The sequence below is a fragment of the Cataglyphis hispanica genome, chromosome 25 (assembly GCF_021464435.1).
Source record: "Cataglyphis hispanica isolate Lineage 1 chromosome 25, ULB_Chis1_1.0, whole genome shotgun sequence".
NCBI lineage: Eukaryota > Metazoa > Arthropoda > Insecta > Hymenoptera > Formicidae > Cataglyphis > Cataglyphis hispanica.
Genome location: NC_065978.1, coordinates 1,582,626 through 1,605,957, shown reverse-complemented (window position 1 = coordinate 1,605,957; position 23,332 = coordinate 1,582,626). Strand labels below are relative to the sequence as shown.

The following is a 23,332-nucleotide window of genomic DNA, read 5'->3' as shown; positions in this document are numbered from 1 at the left end:
ATCTTAAAAACCGAGGAACGTATCTTGAAGGAAAAACAGCTGCAATTAAAAAATAGATGATCAACTTACCTTGACCAGGGGCGGACTATGCGCAGGGGGATGATAATGTCCCGGCGATGGGCTCGCGGGTGGCCCCGCGCCCCCCGGCGAGATGGCACCGCCTCCGGGGGTGAGAATCCTGGACTCGTGGCTGAACAACACCTTCCCGATCTCCTCCGCACTGCCGCGGACCTTCTCCCCTCGCGAATATCAGCTGATCGACGGACGTTTCTAAGTGTGCTCGTTCGATCTCCGATCGATGATATCGATTCCACCACACTTCCCGCCACACTTTCCTCGATCTAGTAAACCGTTGCTTCGAACTTTGTCCTTAACTCCGCATGCGTGTTTCCGGAATTTCGTCCTCCAAGTCCGACTTGTAGATTATCGCGTTAATCCGATGGATCTTGATAGCGTGCCCTGGGATCTAGCGGTTGTGCCGTGATCAATAATTGACTTTTAATAATGAGAAGAGCGAATTTAGCATATTCTTATCAATCCAAAGCGATTGTACGATCACGCGTGTGTTATGAAATTCATGAGAACTGTTGATGTTGACAAATTCTGGACCGCGAGACCAATAAAGCGATCCGTCGCGTGCGAAGTACGATGGTCTTCTACGAGTAACAGCCAAGAATTCCGTTTTATATCAATCGGCAATCACACGCGAATTGGAATTTAACATCCGCCTAAATTGGAGATCACGTTATTCCGACGAATATTGTTAATCGATGACAGAGAGAACTGTCAGCCGCGCGACGGATTTGAAAACGATGGGTATCGTACAGATCTCGAGGCAAATATTAGGTGCGATGGAAATCAAAGACACTTGTAAAATATTCTCTGTCTTGGAATAGCACTTTTGCATCAAAAGGAAACGGTGAAATATTTCAGACATAGATATCGTATGGCGTGCCAGGACAGTTCTCCGGATCGATTCCTGTGCTTGAGACAAAGAGAGGCTTGAATCTCCACGAAATCCTCTTGGAAACGGCAGCTCAATAGTCCATTCAGGCGGTTAAAGCTTGAATCCAAACTCAAAGTCCGAAACATCAGTCGAGTCGAATAGAACAACCTGCTTGACACATGATATTTGATCTCTTCGTTTTTCGTGGATTCGAGAGCACGCGACGAGCACAGCGGCCTGCGAGAACGAGAACTCCTCTCTTTTTCCTCTCCCTCTCGCTTCTTTTATCTTTTTATGTCTGCCTACTCCGAATACTGACACGCGAGCCGCAAAGGCGACAGGACCTCTAAACCGATAGTGTGTCGCGTACGACGACGTGTCGCGGCCGCGGCGGAATCGCGGACGGTAGCCGCCGTTCCGTCACGACGGGAAGCGTGCTCGACGATAGGCGGTACCGCGCGTGCGTAATGCGTATCACGGGGCGTGGCCTACAATCCTCATACCCATCTCTCTCACGTACACGCTTTCCGCTCCCTATCCTTCTCTCCGCGTACGCGCCTCGCGGCTAGCTCGCACTCTCCCCGACGACGATCATCTATCCGCGAACGGCGACGCGGGGGTGAACTGTGCGCCGCCACGTGGTTTTATTGGCCAAATAACGCGTACGACAAACATCCCCTGCTTTCCTTCCAGTGTCCCCTCCCCCCCTCCGCTCCTCGCATATCGCTCTCGCGCGCGCGAGCGGAATCTTCTGTCTCCTGGTGTGTCGTAACAACTCGTTCTTCTCTCTCTTCCTCGCGTCCTTTCACGGCCACTCATAGTCACTTTGAAAAGAGAGAGAGAGAGAGAGAGAGAGACATAGAGAGACGATAGTTGTCATGGTGTAAATCGCGTTTACCCCCCCTCTCCCCTTTCCACCCTTCCCCCTCGGGAAGTCTATGACGATCCTACGTGGAGAAGCGCTTGTAGCCGCGGTTCCTCGTTCTCCGTACAGTCTTCGAGTCCTTCGCCATCCCCTTGACGGCGTCCTTTAACATGCCGCGAAATCAAAATGCAAGGAGCACGGATTTAGGCTCGAGACGATTTCTTTTACGCTTGCAAATTCTGACTACGGGAAACTTAGTATTACATATAAAATAATAGATAAATGAGGTTTTTAATTTTCGTGGATTTTATCAAATTTCAAGCTGAAAACAAAGAAAAATATAATTCTCCGAATATCATGAACGATTTTATTTTATACAATTATTACCGTGATTTCAGAGGTTTTTGGGTGTGTGCTAACTTTTTAAGAAAATATTTTTCGACCCGTATTTATAGAAAATTTTTTGTTCGGAATTAAATTTCCTATAAAATCTCAAAGTCTGATCGGAACATATAGGCCCACTCTGTATAGACGATGCGCACAGAGAAATAAGTTTACCCGTACAACTATTTTCGCTTTATATGCTCGTATCCTTTTTTTCCGTCTCTTCCGTTATCAGCTGTTATTGTATCCTTTTTTTGACAACTCGCTTTTTCACAGCTTTCTGGATACAATAATTTATGAAGATTGTCACTTAACGGCAAATCGCTGCAAGCACCGATAATAATTATCAGCTTTCTGATGTTACCTACATTTTTCGAACGAATACCATTGCTTTTTTTTGAGCTAAAAAGTTTGAGTAGTTTGCTTTTTCTTATTCTTTTTTAATTTGAAACATTTCACTTCACGCCGCATGCGGCACGCAATTTTAAGATTACAGTTTTGAAAAAGAATGATTAATTACTTCATTAGTTAAAGCTTAAAGATTATTACAGGAACGGCTGCTTAAAAACAGATTTAACGCGCTAATGGAAAATTACGATAAATTTTTCCATCATAAGTAGCAGAACGATCTTTTTCTAGAAAAAAAAACATAAAGACAATAAAATATTAAAGTAAAATAACGATTTTATATTAAAATGATTTATATTCATCTGCAATTAAAAAATTCAAATGTATCAAAAATAACGATATATGTATGTGTGTATATATACACACACACACACACGCACATATCGTTATTTTTATGATAGTGACAAAATTAATAATTTAGAATTTAGAATTAGTGTTGAAAAATTCGACACATTATATTGAAATATATAAATTAGACGAATTTTTCAATACTAATTCCAAGTTATTAATTTTGTCATTGTCACATTACAGTGTTGGTATGGTAATGGCGTAGACATTTTTCATTATTTGGTGAAAAATAATGATAGCCCCATACTATAAGTTTCCTTCAAATTGTTTTTACATTAACACATAACTATATTTGGTTTGGGCTCTACTTGGCCTCCAAGAATGATTGAATTTCAGCCACGAGAACAATAGGTGATGAAAAGATACGAACTGTGAGAAGAAGAGAAACAGGGACTCTGAAAAAGCGACCGGGGAGAGAGAGAGAGAGAGAGAGAGAGAGAGAGAGAGAGAGAGAGAGAGAGAGAGAGAGAGAGAGAGAGACAAAAACGAGAGGCCGAGTTAGGAATGTAATCACGTTACGTGTGACTGAATTTACACCGCGCCACGTTGCGAACTGCATACCGCGAACACACGTACATCCCCATGGTTTTATAAGTAACCATGGGACATTATTCTCGGGTATTCAGTCGATTTAATATAGGAAAGAGGGGCTAAGGGAATACTAAAAAATATCATCTCGGCCCCGGTACGTCTCTCGTTTATCGTGGCTAATTGGCCGCATTTTTTTCACGCGACTATGAAGGGACTATCGCGCATTTCCGCACGAAACGCATTAAGCGAGTTTTCGTCGTTTCAGGTGGCTGGAACCGTGGGCTGGAACTCCTGCGGAGAAGGGAATGGTGCGACTTGTAAAAGAGAAAAAAGAAAAATACCAGTGACGTGGGGAGAGGGGAGGAGGAGGAGGAGGGGGAAGCACGTTATATTCGTTTAGGTGAGAAATAAATTCTATTCTCGCAAATTTTTTTTACACACAGAGAGCACATCGCGCTTCTATCGCGTTAAACTTCCACGATGTTATTTTTGATGAATTTCGTCAGTCAATTTTTCTTCAAAAGAATCGCAACATTGCGCGCGAGCGAATTTAAAATTTAAAGACAAAGAAATAGACAATGAGTAAATAGTACATTTTCAATGTAACTCTGTTCTTCTTAGATAAAGCTATAAATAAAAAAAAAAAAGACACGAATAACGCGTACACAATTTTACTTGAAAGGTATATGGACCGGATCTTTTTTCTAGAAAATTTTTTTTCGACAGATTTGTCACAAGTTTCTTTTAAAATGCATTGGCTTAATATTAATGAATAAATTTTTTTTATTTTTCTTTAATTTAATGTTTTTTACAATTACACGTTTAGATGATATTTCGCTTGCACACAAGCGTGCGGGGTATTCGATAAATCGATTTTTTTGCTCTGCTATCTTCTCTGCGACCTTATTTCCTATCCACGTTGCTTAACGCCCTACAAGGCAACGCTTTCTCCCATTCCTATTTTGTTTGCAAGGACGACGGTGTTTCTCGTTCGCGGTTAGACGAGCTGCTGCGCGTCTCGAATTCCGACGATGTTGGCGAGCGGACGGTGCGGAGGTTCGTTTAATAAAATAACCTTGTTATCAGCTCGTGTGCTAGAGGAGAGAGAAGGAGATGGGTGGCGGTAGCCGGGATGACGAAACGGGTGAGGGCGCGAGAGGATCCGAGACAGAAGAGCAACGCTGCGAAACGGGGAGGGTGTGACGAGCACTGTCGTAGCGGGGGAGGGGGCTGCGCGCCGTCGACGAGATACGCGAGTCAGGGGATAGGAGGGGGGAGGGGGAGACACGGCGGGGGTACTAATACATAAAGTAGCTTAAAGTAGAAAATTGTGGAAGCGTCGTGATGCCTGGTGATTGCGTTACCTCCGAGGCTTTGATTTAAAATGCAACGGGGGGGAACTGACGCCGAGGGAGGGAGGAAAAAGGAGCGAGGGGGAAGGGAAGTGTTCCGGGGGCAAGCGAGGGGAGGGGTGTCGGAGAAAACGCCAGGCCGCGGGGGTTGTTCGGGAGCGAGGGTGTGGACGGACGGATCTCCTGCCTGGGAGCCATGTTCCTCCTGCGAGAAACGGAGGGGGACAGCGCAGGGGGATGGCGGGGGGGGCGGAAGAGGAAGAGAACGAAGAAGAGTAGAAGGTGGTAGCGTCGGCGGCGGTGATGGTGGGTAGTAGTGGTGGTGCCCACCGACGTGCTGTAAAAGCTGCCGCATCCACAAGGAGAGGGCTCCCCCCCCCCTCTCCTGAGGGCAGAAGGGGATGAAATTCTTTCGCGAACGATTCTGCAACGTGCCGCATCGAGACTTTCGGTCGTCCTCCGACGTCTACTTTGTCGTTGCTCTTTCCATTCTTCTTCCGACGACACCGATATCTCGTCCCTTTCAGCAGCGGAGGAGCAATAATCCCTTATTAGGTCAACCCTCCCGCTCGTTTCTGCCAATCGCGATCTCTTTTACTCCGTGATTTCGTCGCGAAGGCGAGGATTCTTGTTTGCGTAAACTCGATCTTCGCTAAAAGATCTGTGCTCAAGCGCTTTGTCACCTCTCTAGGATGTAGACTTAATTTAATAAAGCGACATTAGAAAATTGCCACAATATCGGCAACGTACTTTTAATGACATATAATTTTTTTAGGAAAAAAAAAAACATCAAATTATTCATCTTTTAATTGATAAATTCAAAGTCTTGAAAAGAATTGAAACGATCGAGAGTTTCGAGTGTGACAGCATTTTTATTCTGGAGATAAACTTTTTTCTAAAAATTTAATTAAGGAATTTATATGAAAGCAATTTTTATTTTTCCACGTATATTGAATTAAAAATTTTTTAAGCTTTGATAATCGCGTTTGAGTGTCGTGATAAATTTGTGTCACTTGACAATATATCCAATAATTCAATAAGTTTTAAAGCTCGTGAACTCGCGCAGTTCAGGTTACCCGATAAGTCCAGATTACCTGTTAATCCTTTCAAACAAATTGAATTACATCGTACGCTTTTATGAGGAAAACGAAGGAAAAAGTAATATAAGATGTTACAACTTCGACGAGATACATAGATCGTTTTAAAGCAACTGATTATTTGACATTGTCGTCAAGTCGGTTTGAACTTTGACGCGTTCAAAACACATTAAGGAAAAGTCAGTATTAGAATGGCTCGTCAAGTCGGACAGTGTCTTTTTAATAAATTGGACCCTTGAAATGCGATTAGGTGTAAACACCCTATTTTAAGGGAGGAAGAGCACAGGAGGGGTCGCCTCGTAACACGGCACAAGCTCTCGTGAGTGACGGCAGATAGACAGCTAGATACTTCAGAGTTTCCCGGATGATGCTACGAGGGTGAACTTGGGGGGGTGACAGATGATTTAGCGCAGTATTCCTCGTGTCAATATACCAACAACCGTGGAGGGGAGGGAGTTGCTTGCTCGAAGTGTGTCGTACCAATATCCTCGTTTTTCCTCCGTCCCGTCCTAGATATGTATAATCTAAGATAATTAGATATATAAAAGCAATGCAAAAATTAAATGCGATAATTGAATGAAAATTAAATTGATATCTTTTTATGTAGCACATTGTAACAAAATAATGCGTATATAAATATTCTTAAAAAAATGACAGATAAGACAAAACCTTTCAGATGTACGCACATTATAAGTACATATTCGAAGAATTATTTAAATTCATTTTAATCATTATAACATATAATTTTTAAAATTTTTATATCGTAAATGCTTCCATTTGTTATGTGAATTTTATGTATATTTCTTTCTTTAGTGTTATATAAAATCAAACTTTACGTACAATTACGTACAATAAAAGAAATAGAAGAAGAATTGGGTCTGACGAAATTAATATAACAAAACTAATAGATATTAGATATTATAAAATTAAAAATTTTCTTTTCTTTCTTTTTAAACTTTATATGACATTATTTGAAATATAAATGATATTAAATAATATGAATTAGAAAGTGATCAAAAGAATTATAACGTAAAGATTATAGGCGCGACATTATGCTGACAAGATGCTAATATTCAATTCTTATCGCGTCGTATGAAACCTTATGCGCGCCAAATCCGGAACGAAAAATCGACCGACCGACGGATGGACGATCGGTGTCGAATTTGATGAATCTAGTTTGTTAAACCGCAAGCCGGATTCGCCGGCGCGGGGATGGCTCGCGTGGTGTGTGATGAGGGTAAGAAAAATGACCGGACGAGAAAAAGAGATCCTTTACCGGCGGAATTCGAATGTCAATCCATATCCCCTTTTTCCTCTGATCCCTTTATCCTCGGGGACTTGGTCATAGGCGGGAGAATGAGCGTAGGAAACGGAAAAGAAAAGTGGCATCTGATCTCGGGGAGAATGTAACGCGCGCGAGTAGCAAGATCGTCTGAAGGATGAAGAGTCGAGAGCGAATACATATATATATATATATATATATATATATATATATATATATATATATATATATCGGAAAACCAGGCAGATGTCATCGATATTTATTCCTTCATTCAATTTGATTCGCCTTTATTAAAAAGACCTGAAATTAAATAAATAAAATATAATGTCACACACACACACATATATATATATATATATATATATATATATATATATATATAATTAAGATATATACGTATACGTGTATAATATTATAACATCATAATAAGATAATTAATTGAAACTTTAATAAGATTAATATTAATTATTTATTTTAATTTAATTAGAAGTTAAATAAATAAATAAATCAAAATTTAATTTGTTAAACAAACTTAATTCAATATTTAGAATTTAATTCACATGCATTAAAACAAATTGATATCTCTAACGAACAATAAGATATATTACCATCACCAAGACAAGTATTTCGCAAATCTTATTTTAAACTGAAGCGATCTTGAATCAGATCTAAATGGAGATTCTCGAAGTTCGCCGAGCGCGTCTAATTCACTCTGATGTCGAAACACAACATCGGGCAGAGTAATTGATATCGTTGGATTGGGTGGACGAGCTCGCTTTCAATCGCTTCGGAGGATACGAAGGAAATCGCGCACGGGTTTGATGCATTCGCGTTAATCTCGATAACCCGATCCGTCGGATGTCTTTCTTTTTTGCTTGTTGTCTGTCGGGGATTGTTCGAGACTCGATTTCCGCCGAAATAGCGCGTACGTTTCGCTTCGCTTCGATTTGATCCATCAGTACATATATTTCTGTGTATTTCTTTCTCTTTCACGATAAAAATTTATTGCGCGCGAATCCTTCAATTAATCTCCGTTTCTTCATGTGGGACATGCAGAAAATAAAGCAGTCCTGTATTAATATATTTATATTTATAGAAAATCTATACTTTATTAAATCTCGCATATTTGCTAAGAGTATGAGCCTAAATATATTTTAAGTGTGATTTATAATTGTTATATTTTATACACATCCCTCTCTCTTTCTCTCTCTCGTTCTTTCTGTCTTTTATTTATGATAGACGATTATTTTTATCTCATATTTTTAAAGATACGCATCAAAAATATGATAATTCCGAAGAGGTGAGGGCGATAGAACACCGATCCACGAACACTTTTTACTCTACATACACACACACACACACACACTCTTGGCTGTCTCATGGGCGATGCAGGCCGCTCGCGGAATTCTTTGAAAAACTACTTTGTAAAATTGGGGACGCGCAGTACGAGAAGGGAGGCGGCCGAATGAATAATAAATACGGTTATCGTTTAGTTGATATTTTGAAGAGGGGGCGCGGACACGGAAATCCCCCTTCTCGCCGAAGGTTCGGAGCGAGAAAGAGATCAAAGCGGATCGCGGAGATGTGAAGGTCGGGGGAAAGATTCTCTCTCGCTCCGTTTCTATTCTCCAATTGCTCGAGATAGCCCGACCGCGAATCACGTCGCATCGATAGCACAACAGAACGCGATCAATCAATTATCATTGAATTTATCTCGAGCTTCGATTAAAGCTTCAACCAAACCGTATAATCGCATCGAAGGCGTGCATTGCGGAAAATAATATACGATTCGCGAAAAAAAAAAAATGAAAAGACGAAGAACGATTATAGAATTTCGATGATATGTAAAGTAGCGAATTGTATTGAAACAAATCATTAAAGATTTGTGAAACTAAATGAACCAAATATTATATATATATAAAAAGTTATATATATAAAATTAATGCGAAAATTTATTTCAGTATAGAAACGCGTGTCTTCAATTGTACTCTTATTCAACTTTTTTATTTAACTAAATCACTGATAATTAAAAATTGCGATTATAAAAAAATCAATAAAACAATCCGAAAATAAAACAATCGGAAAAACATTTTCCTCTTTCGGTTTCGGATAAGGATATTAAAAAAAAATTTACGACTAGCACGCGACAGGCCTTTATTTAGTAACTATGTGCGGGTAGAATTTCGCTCTCTCCGGTGTAGCGTGACGATGGCCGGGCGATGGAGCGACTAATAACGATAACGATGCCAGAAACGATAATAGAGTTGGGGGTTTCCGCGGTTTCCACGGCTCTCCCAGGACGCTGATTGCTGAAACGGTGGTCGGTTTCGCCGTCGGGATGCTCAGCGCGACGGCGATGCCGGTTCACCCCCGACAATCGTTATCGCGCGCCGAAACGCAACCCTTATGCATTAATTTAAATACACGATGTACTCCATTCTGATTAGACGAATTTCAAGTCAATTTTTACTTTATATACAGAATTTTACTTATATAATACATCTTCTCTTTTTTTTGTTTCACTTCTTCTAACTCCTAACTGAATGCAAATTTACAAAGAGATCAATACTTTTAATTTTTTTAAATAATGTTACAAATTTAACAATCTTTGATATAATCGTTCTAAATTTATATTTGAAACGAATTATTGTCATAATGCGTATAAGTAACAAAATATCGCGAGAAAAATAGAAGAATAATTAAAAATAATCATCAAAAATATAAAAATTTATATTAAAGATTATGATGGAAATGCGTCGCGTCGTCTAGGATATCGAGACGGTTCGAAACGAGGCTGCCGTCACCTCGACGTGATATGCGTGGTATACGTGCGTGTGCTGGCCTGGCGCAGATGGAAGCATAACGAGTACACAATGCGATGCAAATTGGTTAGACTCAGTATGCCGCGCCGGGCCAGTCAATCGCCCGGCCGATTGCCTCCAGTCGCGGGCGGCAGTACCGCGCGATGGTATTACTAACATCACTATCCTATTATGACGTTACGGCTCCCCGAGCAGCAGCAGCGGCTGCCTATTACGTACAATGCCGGCTCTCTCCAGGCGTTCGATTCACGATAACTCGCTAACTATCTCGGTCATCGAGACTCACCGGAGAGAGACAGTACCGCTGGAATACCCGCCCTCGGCTGACTTCCCGATTGATTCTCTCGCTTCGATTGGCAAATCGCGAGATAGGCATCGTATAATTGCGTTTGTAAGATTTAACATCTCTCTAAATACCGATAATATTTAAATTATAGTTATACACTATTTTGAGAGAAATATAAAAGATGATTAGTATCGATAAGAATCGGCATTTATCTTTGAGATTTTTTAAATCAAAGTTTCTATATAAAAGCTTGAATGCAAGTGATATTCAAGATTTGAGATACGATAGAGGAGTGACTTAAAACAAGCGCTGAACAATCTTTTTTATGTTCTATACGTGACACATCTATAAAATATGTAATACATAATTTGATATATTTTAAGTTTGAAAATAAATTTATTGATAACCAACTCTATCATACTCCTCTCGGAATAATACAAAATAATCTTCGCGTTTAGTTATCATATCACTCTTGAGGTATTTCAAAGATAGATAATATATATGGAACTTTTATCTAAATAACTTTTTAAAAAGAATACGCACTAACATATTACGAGAATACATTTGAACAATTATATAAATCTTATAAAAAAAGTAAAATGTATATATATATATATATATATATATATATATATATATTTTATATGTTAGAAAAAATATAATGCATAATATAAATAATATATAAGGTGTCTGATAATTTTTATCATACCCAAAGTGTGAAGATTGAATCAAACTGACAAGAAAAATTCTGTATTATTTCTCGCTAAATAAAGGAGTTATTATTGAATAAAGTCTGGCCAATTAGCGCTGGTTGTTAACCGGGCGCACGTCGGTGAGCCGCTTGCCTGGTAGTATGCGAGAGCGCTTCGCAGTTACGGCGCACCACTACTAAGGGCATAGTTCCCGACGTGCGCCCGGCTAAAGATCGGCACTGATTCGCCACTTTACTCAATAATAATTCCTTTATTTAGCGTTATAGAGAAAAATAGTACAGTATTTTTTATTTCAGTTTGATCCAATTTTCCTTCATACTTCGGTGTCAAAAATTACCGGATACCTTCTAATAATAAGCTTAGCGTATATATTTTAAAGATTTTAAGCGGTATTTTTTTTTTAGTCGGAAGCGTATATATTTTAAAGATTCATTCAGCAAAACGATATCTTTTTTTAGTCGGTGGCCTATCATGTTCATTGAAATCATCCCAATTGTATCTCTTTCTACTTGATTTATCCGATAAATCACTAGTTGAAAACTGATTAGGATGCCTTTCTTCTTCATCGGATTCGTCCTCGCTTTTAATTTGCACCATAGAATTGGTAGGTTCATTAAAGTCGGAAATTTTCACTGCAGTCATTCCACTGTAAAGACGAATCAGAGTTCATTATATCCAACAATCTTATATCTTACCATAAAACGTATTTTTATATAACAAAATGTATTTTTATATAACATACTTTTGTTTGCGATAAAGCTCGTGGAATTGCTTATGATTATTTAAATCAGCTAGCTTCTGTAGGAACTTTTCATCGTGGCTGATAATAATAAGCTGGAAATTTTTTTGATATCTCGATCGTAATTCGACTACTCTGAAATATATATTTTTCACGTTACATTACGTCATATATAATTTATAATTTTGTTTACACGATTGCTTAAAATTACAATATTACGGCTCGCATAAAAAAAAAAGTACTTAGTTAGCGTATCTGCTAGACTGTTAGCATTTTCTTCATCTAAATTTGTCGTTGGTTCGTCTAATGCGAGAATACCGCAATCCTTGCAAAATGTTTCTGCCAAAGCAAGTCTTATAATTATGGATGCCAATACCTGTAAAAAGAATTGTACATCTCAAATAGATATAACGCGTTTCACGATTATTCGCCGTGGATTATTTGCCAATACTATTAATACTAATTACTTTTTGTCCAGCGCTACAACGTCCTTTCATATCCATCTTACAGCCATGCTTAGTTTGAATTAGTTTGTAATTGTAGCTTCTTCTGTTGCTACCCACACCTTCCGTAGGTTCTGTACAAATCTCTATGCTACTAGTATCCGTACCCTTGTAAACATGTTTCCATAGCTTCTTCATTATCTTATTGACTGTCGACATGCGTTCCTCGTGATACTCGATCATAGCAGTATCCAATATTTTACTGTAAGCTTTCAAATTGGCTATGGCGTCTTCCTGAACCTAATAAATATAAAAGTCAAATAATACTCTATTGCAATATAAATGTGTACTAATTTGATGATATTTTATAATACTTTACTGTTAATTCAATACTCTTGTTAGTATAATTTCGACGAGCTAATCGATATTCCTCTTTTCGCAATTCCTGCATGTACTGTTTGATTACTCTCTCCAATTCCTCCTGATTTCCCAGTGCTACGTTTCTCTAAATAAAACAAATTATTAAAAAGAAATACACAATGAATTGTAAGTAAATATATAAATCATGTAAACAAGTTAGGATATAACTATATTTACTTGACGAAGTAATGCTTGTTTTTCATTTTCTAATTGATCCCATTTTTTCGTTAGTTCATTGTAATTCATATTTTTCAATTTTTCATTCAATTTCTGGTATTGTTCCTTCAAAGCTATTATCATATCCTTAGTTTTCCGTAACGTTATATTATCATGTAACTCTCTCTTTCCAATTTCTTCAGAAGCAACATCCTCCTTCAATTTATTTATCGCTTGTTCGATATCTTTTCTCTTGTTCATAAGTTCCATTAGTGATTGTTGATAAGTCTCTATTTCACTCTCATAATTCGCGAGTTTCCTAGGTACGTCGCTGCTAATAAATGAGTCGACTTCATCTATTATCTTAAGCAAGTCGGATAAACGTTTAGCACTTTCCATCATCGATTTTCTATCAGCTTCTTGCTTTTGCCAATTTTTTAGCTGCAAAAGAATGTCTTAAGAATTTTTTGTCTTCACTCTATGTAGCACTTTTTTTATGATATCCCCATTAATTATAATTACTTATATTAATTACTCCATTTAATATTAAATAAGCAAACCTTGATCTTCTCCAACTCCTGAGTTCCAGAATCCAGTTGATTTTCAGCATCTGCCAAATCTTCTCGCAGTTTTTCGACCTTCTCCCCCACAGTAACTTCTCTTGTATACAAATCCTCTTGCTTATCTTTTAAATGTTTCAATTTCTGCATATCTGAATGTATTTTTAATTGTTCCTCGTGTAACTTGTTATATGTCTCTCTAGCCTCATGCAGCCTCTCATTATGCTTGTTCAATCTGAGTTGCAACGCTTCAATATGATTACGGGTTTCTCTGAAAGATGTTTTCAAGGATTCTCGCTGCATCTGCAGCTCTTCTATAGTCCTTTTAACTCCTATGAAAATATATATAATGTATTCCATATTAAAAAGAGAAAAAAAAATTTTAATTAATAATCATAAATTATTATGATTGTTAATAACTTTACCAGCATTGCCCATTTGAGTTTCCAAGTTATCAACAGTTTTCTTTAATTGCTGTATTTCGTCTATGCATCGATCCCAAAATTTGATATCACCGATCATATCTTTATATAGTAATAACTTCTTTTCAGGTTCTGCCTTTGACATTTCTAGATCTTTAATAGCTATTTTGGATAACTTTACACTATTTTTGGTTTTCTCTAATCTCTCTCTAATTTAAAAATAATTAAAATTATTAATATTAATTATATTAATAATATTAATATAATAATTAAAATTATTAAATGTATTAAAAGTTTAATACATTCATATAGTAATATAGAATAAAAGCAAGTTGTAAGTCCTAAGTAATATCAATAGTAATACTTGTATAATATACACACAATAAAGTTCACTCACTCTAATTTTTTCAAATCGTTCTCTTCACATTGAATGACTTTTTCAACAATAGGTTTTAATTGCAACATATTATCGTATTTTTCTTGTTGTATCTTTAATTCCTCTTCACACATTTTTAAACGATGAGGTTGATTACTAATTATATCGTTTTCCATTTCTTTTATTAAATCTGCTACTTTATCTTGCTTTTGAAAATTTCTATGACACAAAGGACAACAAGGATCTTTTACAGATAATTTTTTAATATATTCTTTGTAAGCTGTGGCTTGATAAGCATAAATTCCTCGCTTGTCCTGAAGATCCTTTACTATTTTTGATTGCATTAACAAAGTTTCATCAAACTCCTTGTAATCGCACACTGTAGATATTTTTTCTTTATCACCTAAAAAAAAAAAAAGCCCAGAATGAAAAAAGGACTGTGTGAAATAATATTTTACAAATTATATATAGAACTTTGGAAAAAAATAAAATATTCTTACACTGTAACTCTAGTCTTTTTCTCACAATGTCTGATTCTATGTATTGTAATGTTGTTTGAAAGGCGGTAGTTTTACGTTCTTGTGTTTGAATCTCTCGTGTCAAAGAACTTGTTTCATTTTCCTGAAGTTCATAATTAATGAAATTTTACAAGCATATGAATAAACATAAATGAAAAATTAATTACATACCAATTGCTGATGAACACGTTCCAAAGTAGTTTTCAATTTTTTCTGTTGTAATTCATGAGTATTTAACAATGTTTTGATGCTATCTCCGTGTTTTTTCTTTAAATTTTCCAATTCTTCTTCTTTAGCTTGCAAAGCCGATCTTTTCAAATCAAATTCTGTTTTTAACGAGCTTAATTTATGTAAAGAAGAAATCTCGTCATCAATCGCGCTTAAACTTGTTTCAATCTTATCTCTAGATTTTACTTTATTTTCGATATCAACTTTAACAGAATTAACATCTAATGCATTGTTAAGTTCATCAGTTTTTTGTTTTGCTGCTTGAAGTTTTTGTTCGATTGACTTTAATTTATTTCCTGCTGCATCAATCTATATTAGAAAAATTAAAATAATTGCTTTATTATAAACTGGATATTTCTATCATAAAGATATAATTCTTAATGAAAATGCATTAACCTGTGCTATCTGATTTCGAATGGTGACAATTTCATCTCTTATTTCTGTTATTTCCTTCTCTTTGAGAATCTTTTCTGATTCTATCTTCGAATAGTTACTACGCAGCAAATCAACTTCCTTTTGTGATTCTCTTTCCTTTTTTTGCATGGCTAGTCTATTTTCTTCTACTTCTCGTTCCAAAGTCCGCATCTTTTGTTCAAATCTTTTTGTAAACGCCTTCACCTCTGTGTATAGAATTTTTGCATTATTTTAACAATAAAAATTATTTAATATTGAAAAAAATTATATGAAATTGGTATACGTTAAATTTTTTTTTTTATACCTATTTCAGTTACATCTTCTTGCACTGTATCAAAATCCCATGCTTGCAATGCATCATTTAATAAATGATTACGACGAACTATTCTTTTCTCATGATCTTTTACTTGTTGTTTAAATGTTCCTACAGTTTCCCTTCGTATTGCTAAGATTTTCGAGATTCTAGCTTCTTTCTCAGAAATACCTTTGATTTCATTTTCATTCTAAAACCAAAAAATCAATATGTAATGTACAGAGATGTGATAATATAATTATTATTATTATAAGCATATTTATATTTATACCTCTACTATTTCATTATTTTTTTCTTTCAATATAGTATCATATGATTCTATGCGTGCATTTAATTGCTCTGTTGTTCCTTCAAAGATATTCTTTATTGTTTCTTTCAATTTTTGATATCGTTCCTTATGTACATCATATTCCATTTTCTTTTTCTCTGAAAATAGTAATAATTTCTTTATTTATTTAATATTTTTGTGAAATCTTACTAGATTTACCTTCTTCAGCCTGAATATTTTTATATTCGGAATGAGATTGTTGCACCTCTTCAATCTTTTGTTTTAAAGGTGTAAGCTGTTTATCGATATCAATTATTTTTTCCTTTGTGGTATCCAATCTCTTCTTATGTTCCTCAAGTTTAGTTTCTTTATCTACTACTTCAGACACAAGTACTTTAAAAGTTTGTTTCTCTGCATTTAGAGTTCGAATATCCCCTTGTAACTCTTTATAAAGTTTTGAGATAGTTTCTAAAGCTTTATTGAATTTAGTACTATCAAATATTTCATCAAATCTTTCTTTTAAGGCTTTTCCTTGGTCAAACGGCCAATTAAGCTCATCTTGATGGCAAAATATGACATAATTTAGAATCGACTTTGAAACACCTAATGCTACACTGAGTTCTGCATCAACATCAGCACATCGATTGGTTATTGATGTTTTCTATATCAGAAAATCAATATAATCAGAATAAACAATTGAATAAATTGAAGAATTAAGAGAAATAATGTACAAAAGAAAAAAAGAAAATATTAGAGACTCACTTTACTTTTATCCTTGCTTACTCTTGTTACAGTACTGTCAAGAGTCTTAAATTTTTTTACTGCTTTCAATGACTCAATTGTTCTTGATACTGTATAAGTATTACCCATGAAATCAATTATCTCAGCTTTGACAACACCTCTTACCTATAACAATAAATATAATACATAAAAAGCAAAAATTATAATTAACAATATTTATTTTTACCTTGTATATGTTAAAATTTTTAAACATTTAAATAAAGAAAAACCAATTATGACAATTATAAAATCATTGAAAAGAATATGGAAAGGTAATAGATTGGGCAATTATAAAAACATATATGTTAAAATCAGTCTTTATAAATATAAATATATCCAGCCTATAGTTTGACTCTTTAAAAAGACTGTTATTTTAAGATATTAATTATACTATAGAAATATGATTTTAATTTTACCAATATGATATAAAAATGAAATTATTAATGTATACGCAATATAAAATTATAATAAATTAATATAAATTATTATTGTTATACCGAGCCGGTTGTTGCCAACATGGGATCATGTATGAAGGATTTTCCTTTATCAGAGCCCGGTGGAAATTCACCGGTCGTGGCATACTTCAATGCTTCAATTATCGTCGTTTTTCCCGTTCCATTCGGTCCCAAAATGAGCGTTAACGGACAGGAGAAACGTATTAACGAGTCCTCGTTGTCATCACCGAAATTACGAATGCCGCGAAGCGATAGCCGGCGTATTTTTGACATCTTACCTCATATAATCAAATTATTAATTGCAACATACAAATAAATGTTCCTATCGATAATGTATCAACGTTATCTTAATTCAACGTTATCTTAATTCAGCGTAGTTCAACGAGTTTCATTGTCAAATAAACTACAATATATATGATATTCATTCGTCTCTACGATTATAAGTAACCAGTCTTCCCTTTATATTCCTTGAGAAATAATAAATAATAAGATTTACTTATGTGGAAGAAGAATACTACTTTAACAGACTTTTGAAGAGCTTCAAAAGAGATTCAAGAGATCGGCGATGATGGCATAAACTGGATAAACGCGCCAACAAACACCCAACACACACAAATCACAATACTGCGTAAAATGTGGAAGAGGAAAAGTTAAGTGTGTTTTATATTGCTTTTGACTGATTTTGGGGGGAGTGCGTTCGAAAATCCTACTCTATTCTGGGGAAGTGCGGGTGAAATGAACAAATTTACGATTAGCTAATCGCAATAGAAGGTTACGTCACTTCCGACCCGGCTTTCTCGGCGTGTTCAGTTCGATTCAATGTATCATTCTACTGTCCATGATTATCCGATCCGAGTCTCGTGGTCTGATCAAAAGCACAGGGTTCAAATTGTCTCGAGAAAATGATAGACTTTCGCAATAATTCTGGAAATGTCGATGCCGATAATGGAAGATATAACAACACTAATATACCTGGTAAAAATTAAGATATTTGAACTATATTTGAATATTTTTGAAGTTGCTCTAAACGGTTTTTTTTTTTCATTACAATTGCGGTTTCTTTTAATTTTTTGTAAATAACACAGTTTCTTCGAATATTATCGATTAAATCGGATATTGCGTAGTTACATATTTCTTAAAATTATGTTGTCACAAATAATTATTTGCTTATTCGACTCAAACTCATGTCATCATATTCCTAACCTGACTTATTGCATTAGTCGGTCAAACATAATTATAGTTTTCTTTTTAAATATAGATGCGGTAAATATAAATACCGTGTCACTTATAAGTATGAGATGTAGAGATTGCATCTAAGTTGTTAAAAAAATCTAACTCATTACTTGAGTTGAAGAATGAAAATAATTTATATAAAAAGCATGTTCGAGTTAACTAAATAATGATTGTAATGGGTTCAAATGAATTATGAATAAATAATAAGTAAATTTATTTAATATATGACACTTATATATTATGAAATACTTTAACTTTATTTTTCAGTCACTTCACAACCAAGTTTAGCTCCACTTAGCCCATTCTTGAATTTTGATCCGTCGTATCTTCCCGTCAGTCAGCCAGAATTTATATTTCCCGATGGTGCTTTAAAACAAAGAGGCCGCTTTGAGTTGGCTTTCAGTCAGATTGGAGCTGCTTGTATAACAGGTGCTGGAATTGGTGGAACATCAGGTTTATACAGAGGCATCAAGGCAACCTCTATCGCTGGTGAAACTGGCAAACTTAGAAGAACACAGTATGTATTTGTGTGTCATTCATGTTTTTAACTTTTAATATTTGAGAAAGCATATATCATCCTTTTTTTTCAGATTGATTAATTATGTCATGAAGGGTGGTGCCAGTATGGCAAACTCGCTTGGTGTAATAACAATAATGTATACTTGTGCTGGAATAGGCTTAACCTGGCTCAGAGGAACCGATGATAGTTTTAATACAGTTGCTGCAGCTGCTACAAGTGCCATGGTGTTTAGATCTCCTGGTACAAAGCATGATCTATGTATATATATTTGTTATAGTTGTTTTATTTATTATAATAAAATGATAATATTAAATTTTAGCTGGAGTTAGGAAAGCCGGTATTGCGGGCGCTATTGCGGCAGGAGTTGCAGTAATATACTGTGCATGGAATAACGGAGGCTTGTCGTTACAGCGTATGAATGGATGGAAACATCCAGCGTAAGAGTGCACATAGTTTAGTGAGTGTGTGTGTATATGTTTTAGTAAAAAATTTAGACAAATTATACGCTTGTCAAATATTTTTACTGCATATTTCATTTTTGTTACCATTGCAGTAATTGATTGTAAATTAAACAATAGGTTAATGCGAGTGCGCCATAATTATATATAAATTACTTTAATTAGAGAAAAAAGTAAGTTATAAGCAAAAATAGAATTTAAAGTATATTTAAAGAAATAATTTAAAGAAATAATGATATATATACACATATCAGAAATATATGTGTATATTATTCAGCAAATGTTATAATTTAGATCAAAATAAAGTGTAGTATACAAAATTTTTTTTTTTTATTAATTTTAAATAATTTGTGCATTGTAAAATAATTTTGTAAAAAATTTTCATTTGATAAGAGTTTTATTTATTAGTATTAATACCATTCATATATATATATATACATATAGGATGAGTCACTAGAAATTGTCCTCTAAGATATTAGATAAATATTGATTTTAGACAAAAAGATTGAAGACAAAAGTTAAATTATTTTGAAAGGATTATATTTCTATAGTTTAGTGTTTATTTAGATGAAGGCGCCAAAAAGTTGAATGTTATCTCAAGTTTTTTAAATGGATTATCAAAAATTAAATATTTTACGAGATATTTTATATTAAAATATGTCAGATTAAGATATAAAATAACTCGAAAAATATTTTATTACAGTATTTTGAAAAGTCTCAAGAAGGGAATAAGAATATATAATAAAAAAATAGGGAGTTTTAAAAAACTTGAGATGATCTTCAAAACTTTTTAGTATCTTCATCTAAATAAAAATTAAAGTATAAAAATGTAAACCTTTTAAAATAATTTAACTTTTGTCTTAAATCTGCTTGTTTAAAATGAATATTTGATGAATATTGTATGAAGATATCTTAAAAGGCAATTTCTAGTGATTCACTTTGTATATATAATCTTTAAATTATAATTTATCCTTATTGCATACTTTGAAATTACATTTTATTTAAAGAAAGTACTTACAATAATATACATATACATACATACAAATACACACACACACACACACACTCTCTCTCTCTCTATTGATCATTTAAATTTTCGTTTATACTTTCAAAATTAAGTATATTTATATATATTATTAATTTTATTAAGAATTATATATTATTGTTTATATATGTTATATATTTTAAACATTTTAAAATTATTTTTATTTGATATGCATATCTTACACAAGTAAATAGAATCTTATAATTGAATTACAAAAATAAATATTTATTAAAGTTAACAAGGATTCATATATGGAACTATAAATTAAATTGATTAAGTTAAAGAATATTTTTATCAATTTGTATGCAAATTGCATATAGTTTATTGCATATCTAATGTTCCTTATATGTAATTTCTTAAATATTGCGATTTTAAGTATATAATAAGAATAAATTTTCATATAAATAAGATGTTATAACTATAAAATACAAAAATTTAATTTTGTTATATTGTGATTGAGATCTATGCTAGAATTATCATATATAGAAAAGAAATAAAGAAATACTGTTATTTCGTAAAGATTTATATAATGGAACATATAGGATTATATAATAAAATTTCGAACATTTAAAAAATTTTATTTACTTGTAAAAATTTAAAGTTTTTTTTTTCTGTATGTTTGATTCGGTTAATATGGCATTTTTGCAAATAAATTTTTACAATAATTAATTGAATTTTTTTTCTTTTGCAAATTATTTCTATTAAGCTATAAATATAGCTAATTAAATAAATATATAAAATTATGAAATAGTATATGATAAAATAAATTATGAGATTAAATATAATATTCTGAATATTCTAATGTAATACTTTGTTTCTGTTTTTGCAGATTGATGTAACAAATTGACATCTATACAATGAAAAAATTTTCAATGCGTTCTCATATCCTCAATTACTTGTACATAGAAAATCTCACACCAAATGATACAAATAAATTATAAGAGATATGTTAGAATAAAAAAATTAATTATCAAAACTAGCAATGCATGTATTCTCAAATAAACATATACTGACATTACACGTTGTATAATTTAATATTGTATATATGCCTTCTAGTAATATAATTCGGTTAATTTAACATTCTATTTACTGATAACATATTTATCAAGTAACAAGAAAAATCTTATTTGTAAATGTAAATATAAATGAATTGTATAATCCCAGATATATTAATACTCACATTTTATTTCGAAAATACAATTGGGATTTTCTTTATATACACAACGATTGCCAGAAAGAGACACATCATTAATCTTATCAAAGTTTATCTCACTATCAGGTTTCACATACATTACGGGAATGAATAGATTCTCCGTTCAGAACGTTTTTGTACGTGTATATTTTATCCAGTGCCTTTTATCCAGTAATTGAGTGTGCGATTTGTGTAAAAAAATCTACATATATTCGCCGATAAAACACAATTCGAGAAAATTATTTGTATGCGCGATATTTACATTAACTTCATTGTGCGAAAAATAAAACGTATTGCATCATATTTCGACAACTAGGAAGAATATGATGTGAGTTTAATAAATAATTGCTGAATTTAATAGATCTTGTGAAATTTATTATGTAACCGATATATATATTTGGACGGCTGAATATTTTGTGTGCGTGTAAAAAAATTAATGCAATTGCAATAAATTTCTAGTGTTTCTCATCTTGTAGATTCTTGTTTAAATCTCTATTTCTAGAATTCTAAATTATAAGATTTTACCTACTCATTTAAGATATACATAAGTAATTTTTACAGAATATGCAATTTAAAAGATGACAAAAATTGCTATTTTTATCATCAATCAAATATTTTTATCATTATCAAAAGTATGATATATAATTCAGAATTCTAGAAATAAATATTTATTTAAAACAACAAAGTTCAAGATGAAAGATTAAGAAAATTATTGCAATTGTATTAATTTTCTAAATTTTCTGAATAATGATATTATATAGAATAATTCAAGACGCATGCATTATCTGGAAAATCTGAACATATATATATATATCGTTGACATTGAAGTTGATAAATGTATTCGGCGACAACATTGTCGATAGATAAGAATGTTAAATAAACAAAAACTTTTTTATTTAAATAGTTAATTGAAATAGTTAATTAAAAATAACATTGTAAAAATTACAATTTTGTTAATAATTTTTATTAGTTAATTTTTATTAGGTTTTATTTATAAGTATTAGTGTCAATATATATGTCCATGAGCATGTGTAGACTGAGATGCCCACGAGCATCAAGTTAATATTTGATCTGCGGAAATCTACGACCGTTGTCGTAGACCGCAAAGAATATTTACGAAAGTATACGGTTTATTTAAACAAGACACATGTGCACGTAATTTTTGCGTATATTTCGCGATGTTGCACGAGGCGCAAAAGGCCAGCGAAAGTCTAGAAGTAGTCGCTTCGGATCTTCCGACGATAGTGGACGTGATATTACATATGAGAGATAGTGTTAAAATTGAAAAATACAGTTAAGTCTTCTACAATTAACGATAGGCCTTCTCTATATTTAACAAGATTTTCTATATCTCTTATTCACGATTATCTCTTGACAGTTATTTGTTTATCGTCATCAGGCGCAAAGCAGTGTTTTGAAAAAGCAGCTAAAGTTGGAAAAAAATTCTATTTTAATTACGAGAATAAAAGATAGAGAATAAAGAAGAGAATCGACGAAAATTATTTTGAACGTTTGTATTTCTCTTAATAATAATTCTAATCTATTTATATAAATAATCTTTCTCACGAATTTAACTAAAAAATTGAATTCGAAAAAAATTCCATTCTTTTTTAAATATATTTTTCTCTTATCTCTTATCTAGAAAAAACTTAGATGAAAATTTTATTGTTTTTTTATTTCTATTTATAAAATCGTGAAAAGAATTATAAAAAAGATATCTATTTTTTTCCACCCGAAAGAAAAAGATGAATAAACTAT

General features: G+C 33.6%; 4 protein-coding genes across 18 annotated transcripts in view; 2 read left to right on the top strand and 2 right to left on the bottom strand.

Annotated features, from left to right (window-relative positions):
- The window catches only part of LOC126858455 (cone-rod homeobox protein), a 42,906-nt gene extending 41,572 nt beyond the window's left edge, over positions 1-1,334 (bottom strand). The window contains exon 1 of the mRNA XM_050608796.1: positions 70-1,334. The gene's annotated coding sequence lies outside the window, so the exon portion shown is untranslated. The remainder of the gene's footprint in view (positions 1-69) is intronic.
- LOC126858466 (uncharacterized) overlaps positions 1-23,332 on the top strand; it is an 83,499-nt gene that overhangs the window by 53,312 nt on the left and 6,855 nt on the right. For 2 of the 7 annotated variants that reach the window (XM_050608817.1, XM_050608818.1), the window contains exon 1: positions 21,530-21,902. The exons of 2 other annotated variants lie outside the window; for them this stretch is intronic. The gene's annotated coding sequence lies outside the window, so the exon portion shown is untranslated. Of the gene's footprint in view, positions 1-21,529; positions 21,903-22,572; positions 22,868-22,888; positions 23,085-23,332 lie in introns of those variants that run through there. 3 more of the 7 variants (XM_050608820.1, XM_050608823.1, XM_050608822.1) reach the window with 3 other exon arrangements.
- On the bottom strand, positions 10,612-17,787 carry LOC126858420 (DNA repair protein RAD50). 7 transcript variants are annotated; one of them, XM_050608721.1, is made up of 18 exons: positions 17,655-17,787; positions 17,169-17,399; positions 16,654-16,797; positions 16,111-16,552; positions 15,895-16,049; positions 15,615-15,813; positions 15,293-15,516; positions 14,840-15,205; positions 14,651-14,771; positions 14,172-14,553; positions 13,778-13,983; positions 13,353-13,684; positions 12,814-13,233; positions 12,596-12,721; positions 12,241-12,516; positions 12,016-12,149; positions 11,777-11,908; positions 10,612-11,680 (listed from the first exon to the last, which is right to left on the bottom strand). In XM_050608721.1, the coding sequence occupies exons 2-18, from the start codon at positions 17,397-17,399 to the stop codon at positions 11,464-11,466; spliced, it is 4,107 nt and encodes a 1,368-aa protein (XP_050464678.1). In that variant the 5' UTR covers positions 17,655-17,787; the 3' UTR covers positions 10,612-11,463. The 7 variants fall into 7 exon arrangements, with proteins under 7 accessions (XP_050464678.1, XP_050464675.1, XP_050464676.1 ...); XM_050608718.1 differs by having other exon boundaries at positions 17,169-17,404; positions 17,623-17,778; XM_050608719.1 differs by having other exon boundaries at positions 17,623-17,778.
- Positions 17,912-21,400, top strand: LOC126858469 (mitochondrial import inner membrane translocase subunit Tim23). 3 transcript variants are annotated; one of them, XM_050608830.1, is made up of 5 exons: positions 17,912-18,101; positions 18,627-18,876; positions 18,950-19,119; positions 19,199-19,316; positions 21,212-21,400. In XM_050608830.1, exons 1-5 carry the CDS (start codon positions 18,029-18,031, stop codon positions 21,219-21,221), a joined length of 621 nt encoding a protein of 206 aa, XP_050464787.1. In that variant the 5' UTR covers positions 17,912-18,028; the 3' UTR covers positions 21,222-21,400. The 3 variants fall into 3 exon arrangements, with proteins under 3 accessions (XP_050464787.1, XP_050464785.1, XP_050464786.1); XM_050608828.1 differs by having other exon boundaries at positions 17,986-18,101; positions 19,199-19,336; XM_050608829.1 differs by having other exon boundaries at positions 17,986-18,101; positions 19,199-19,344.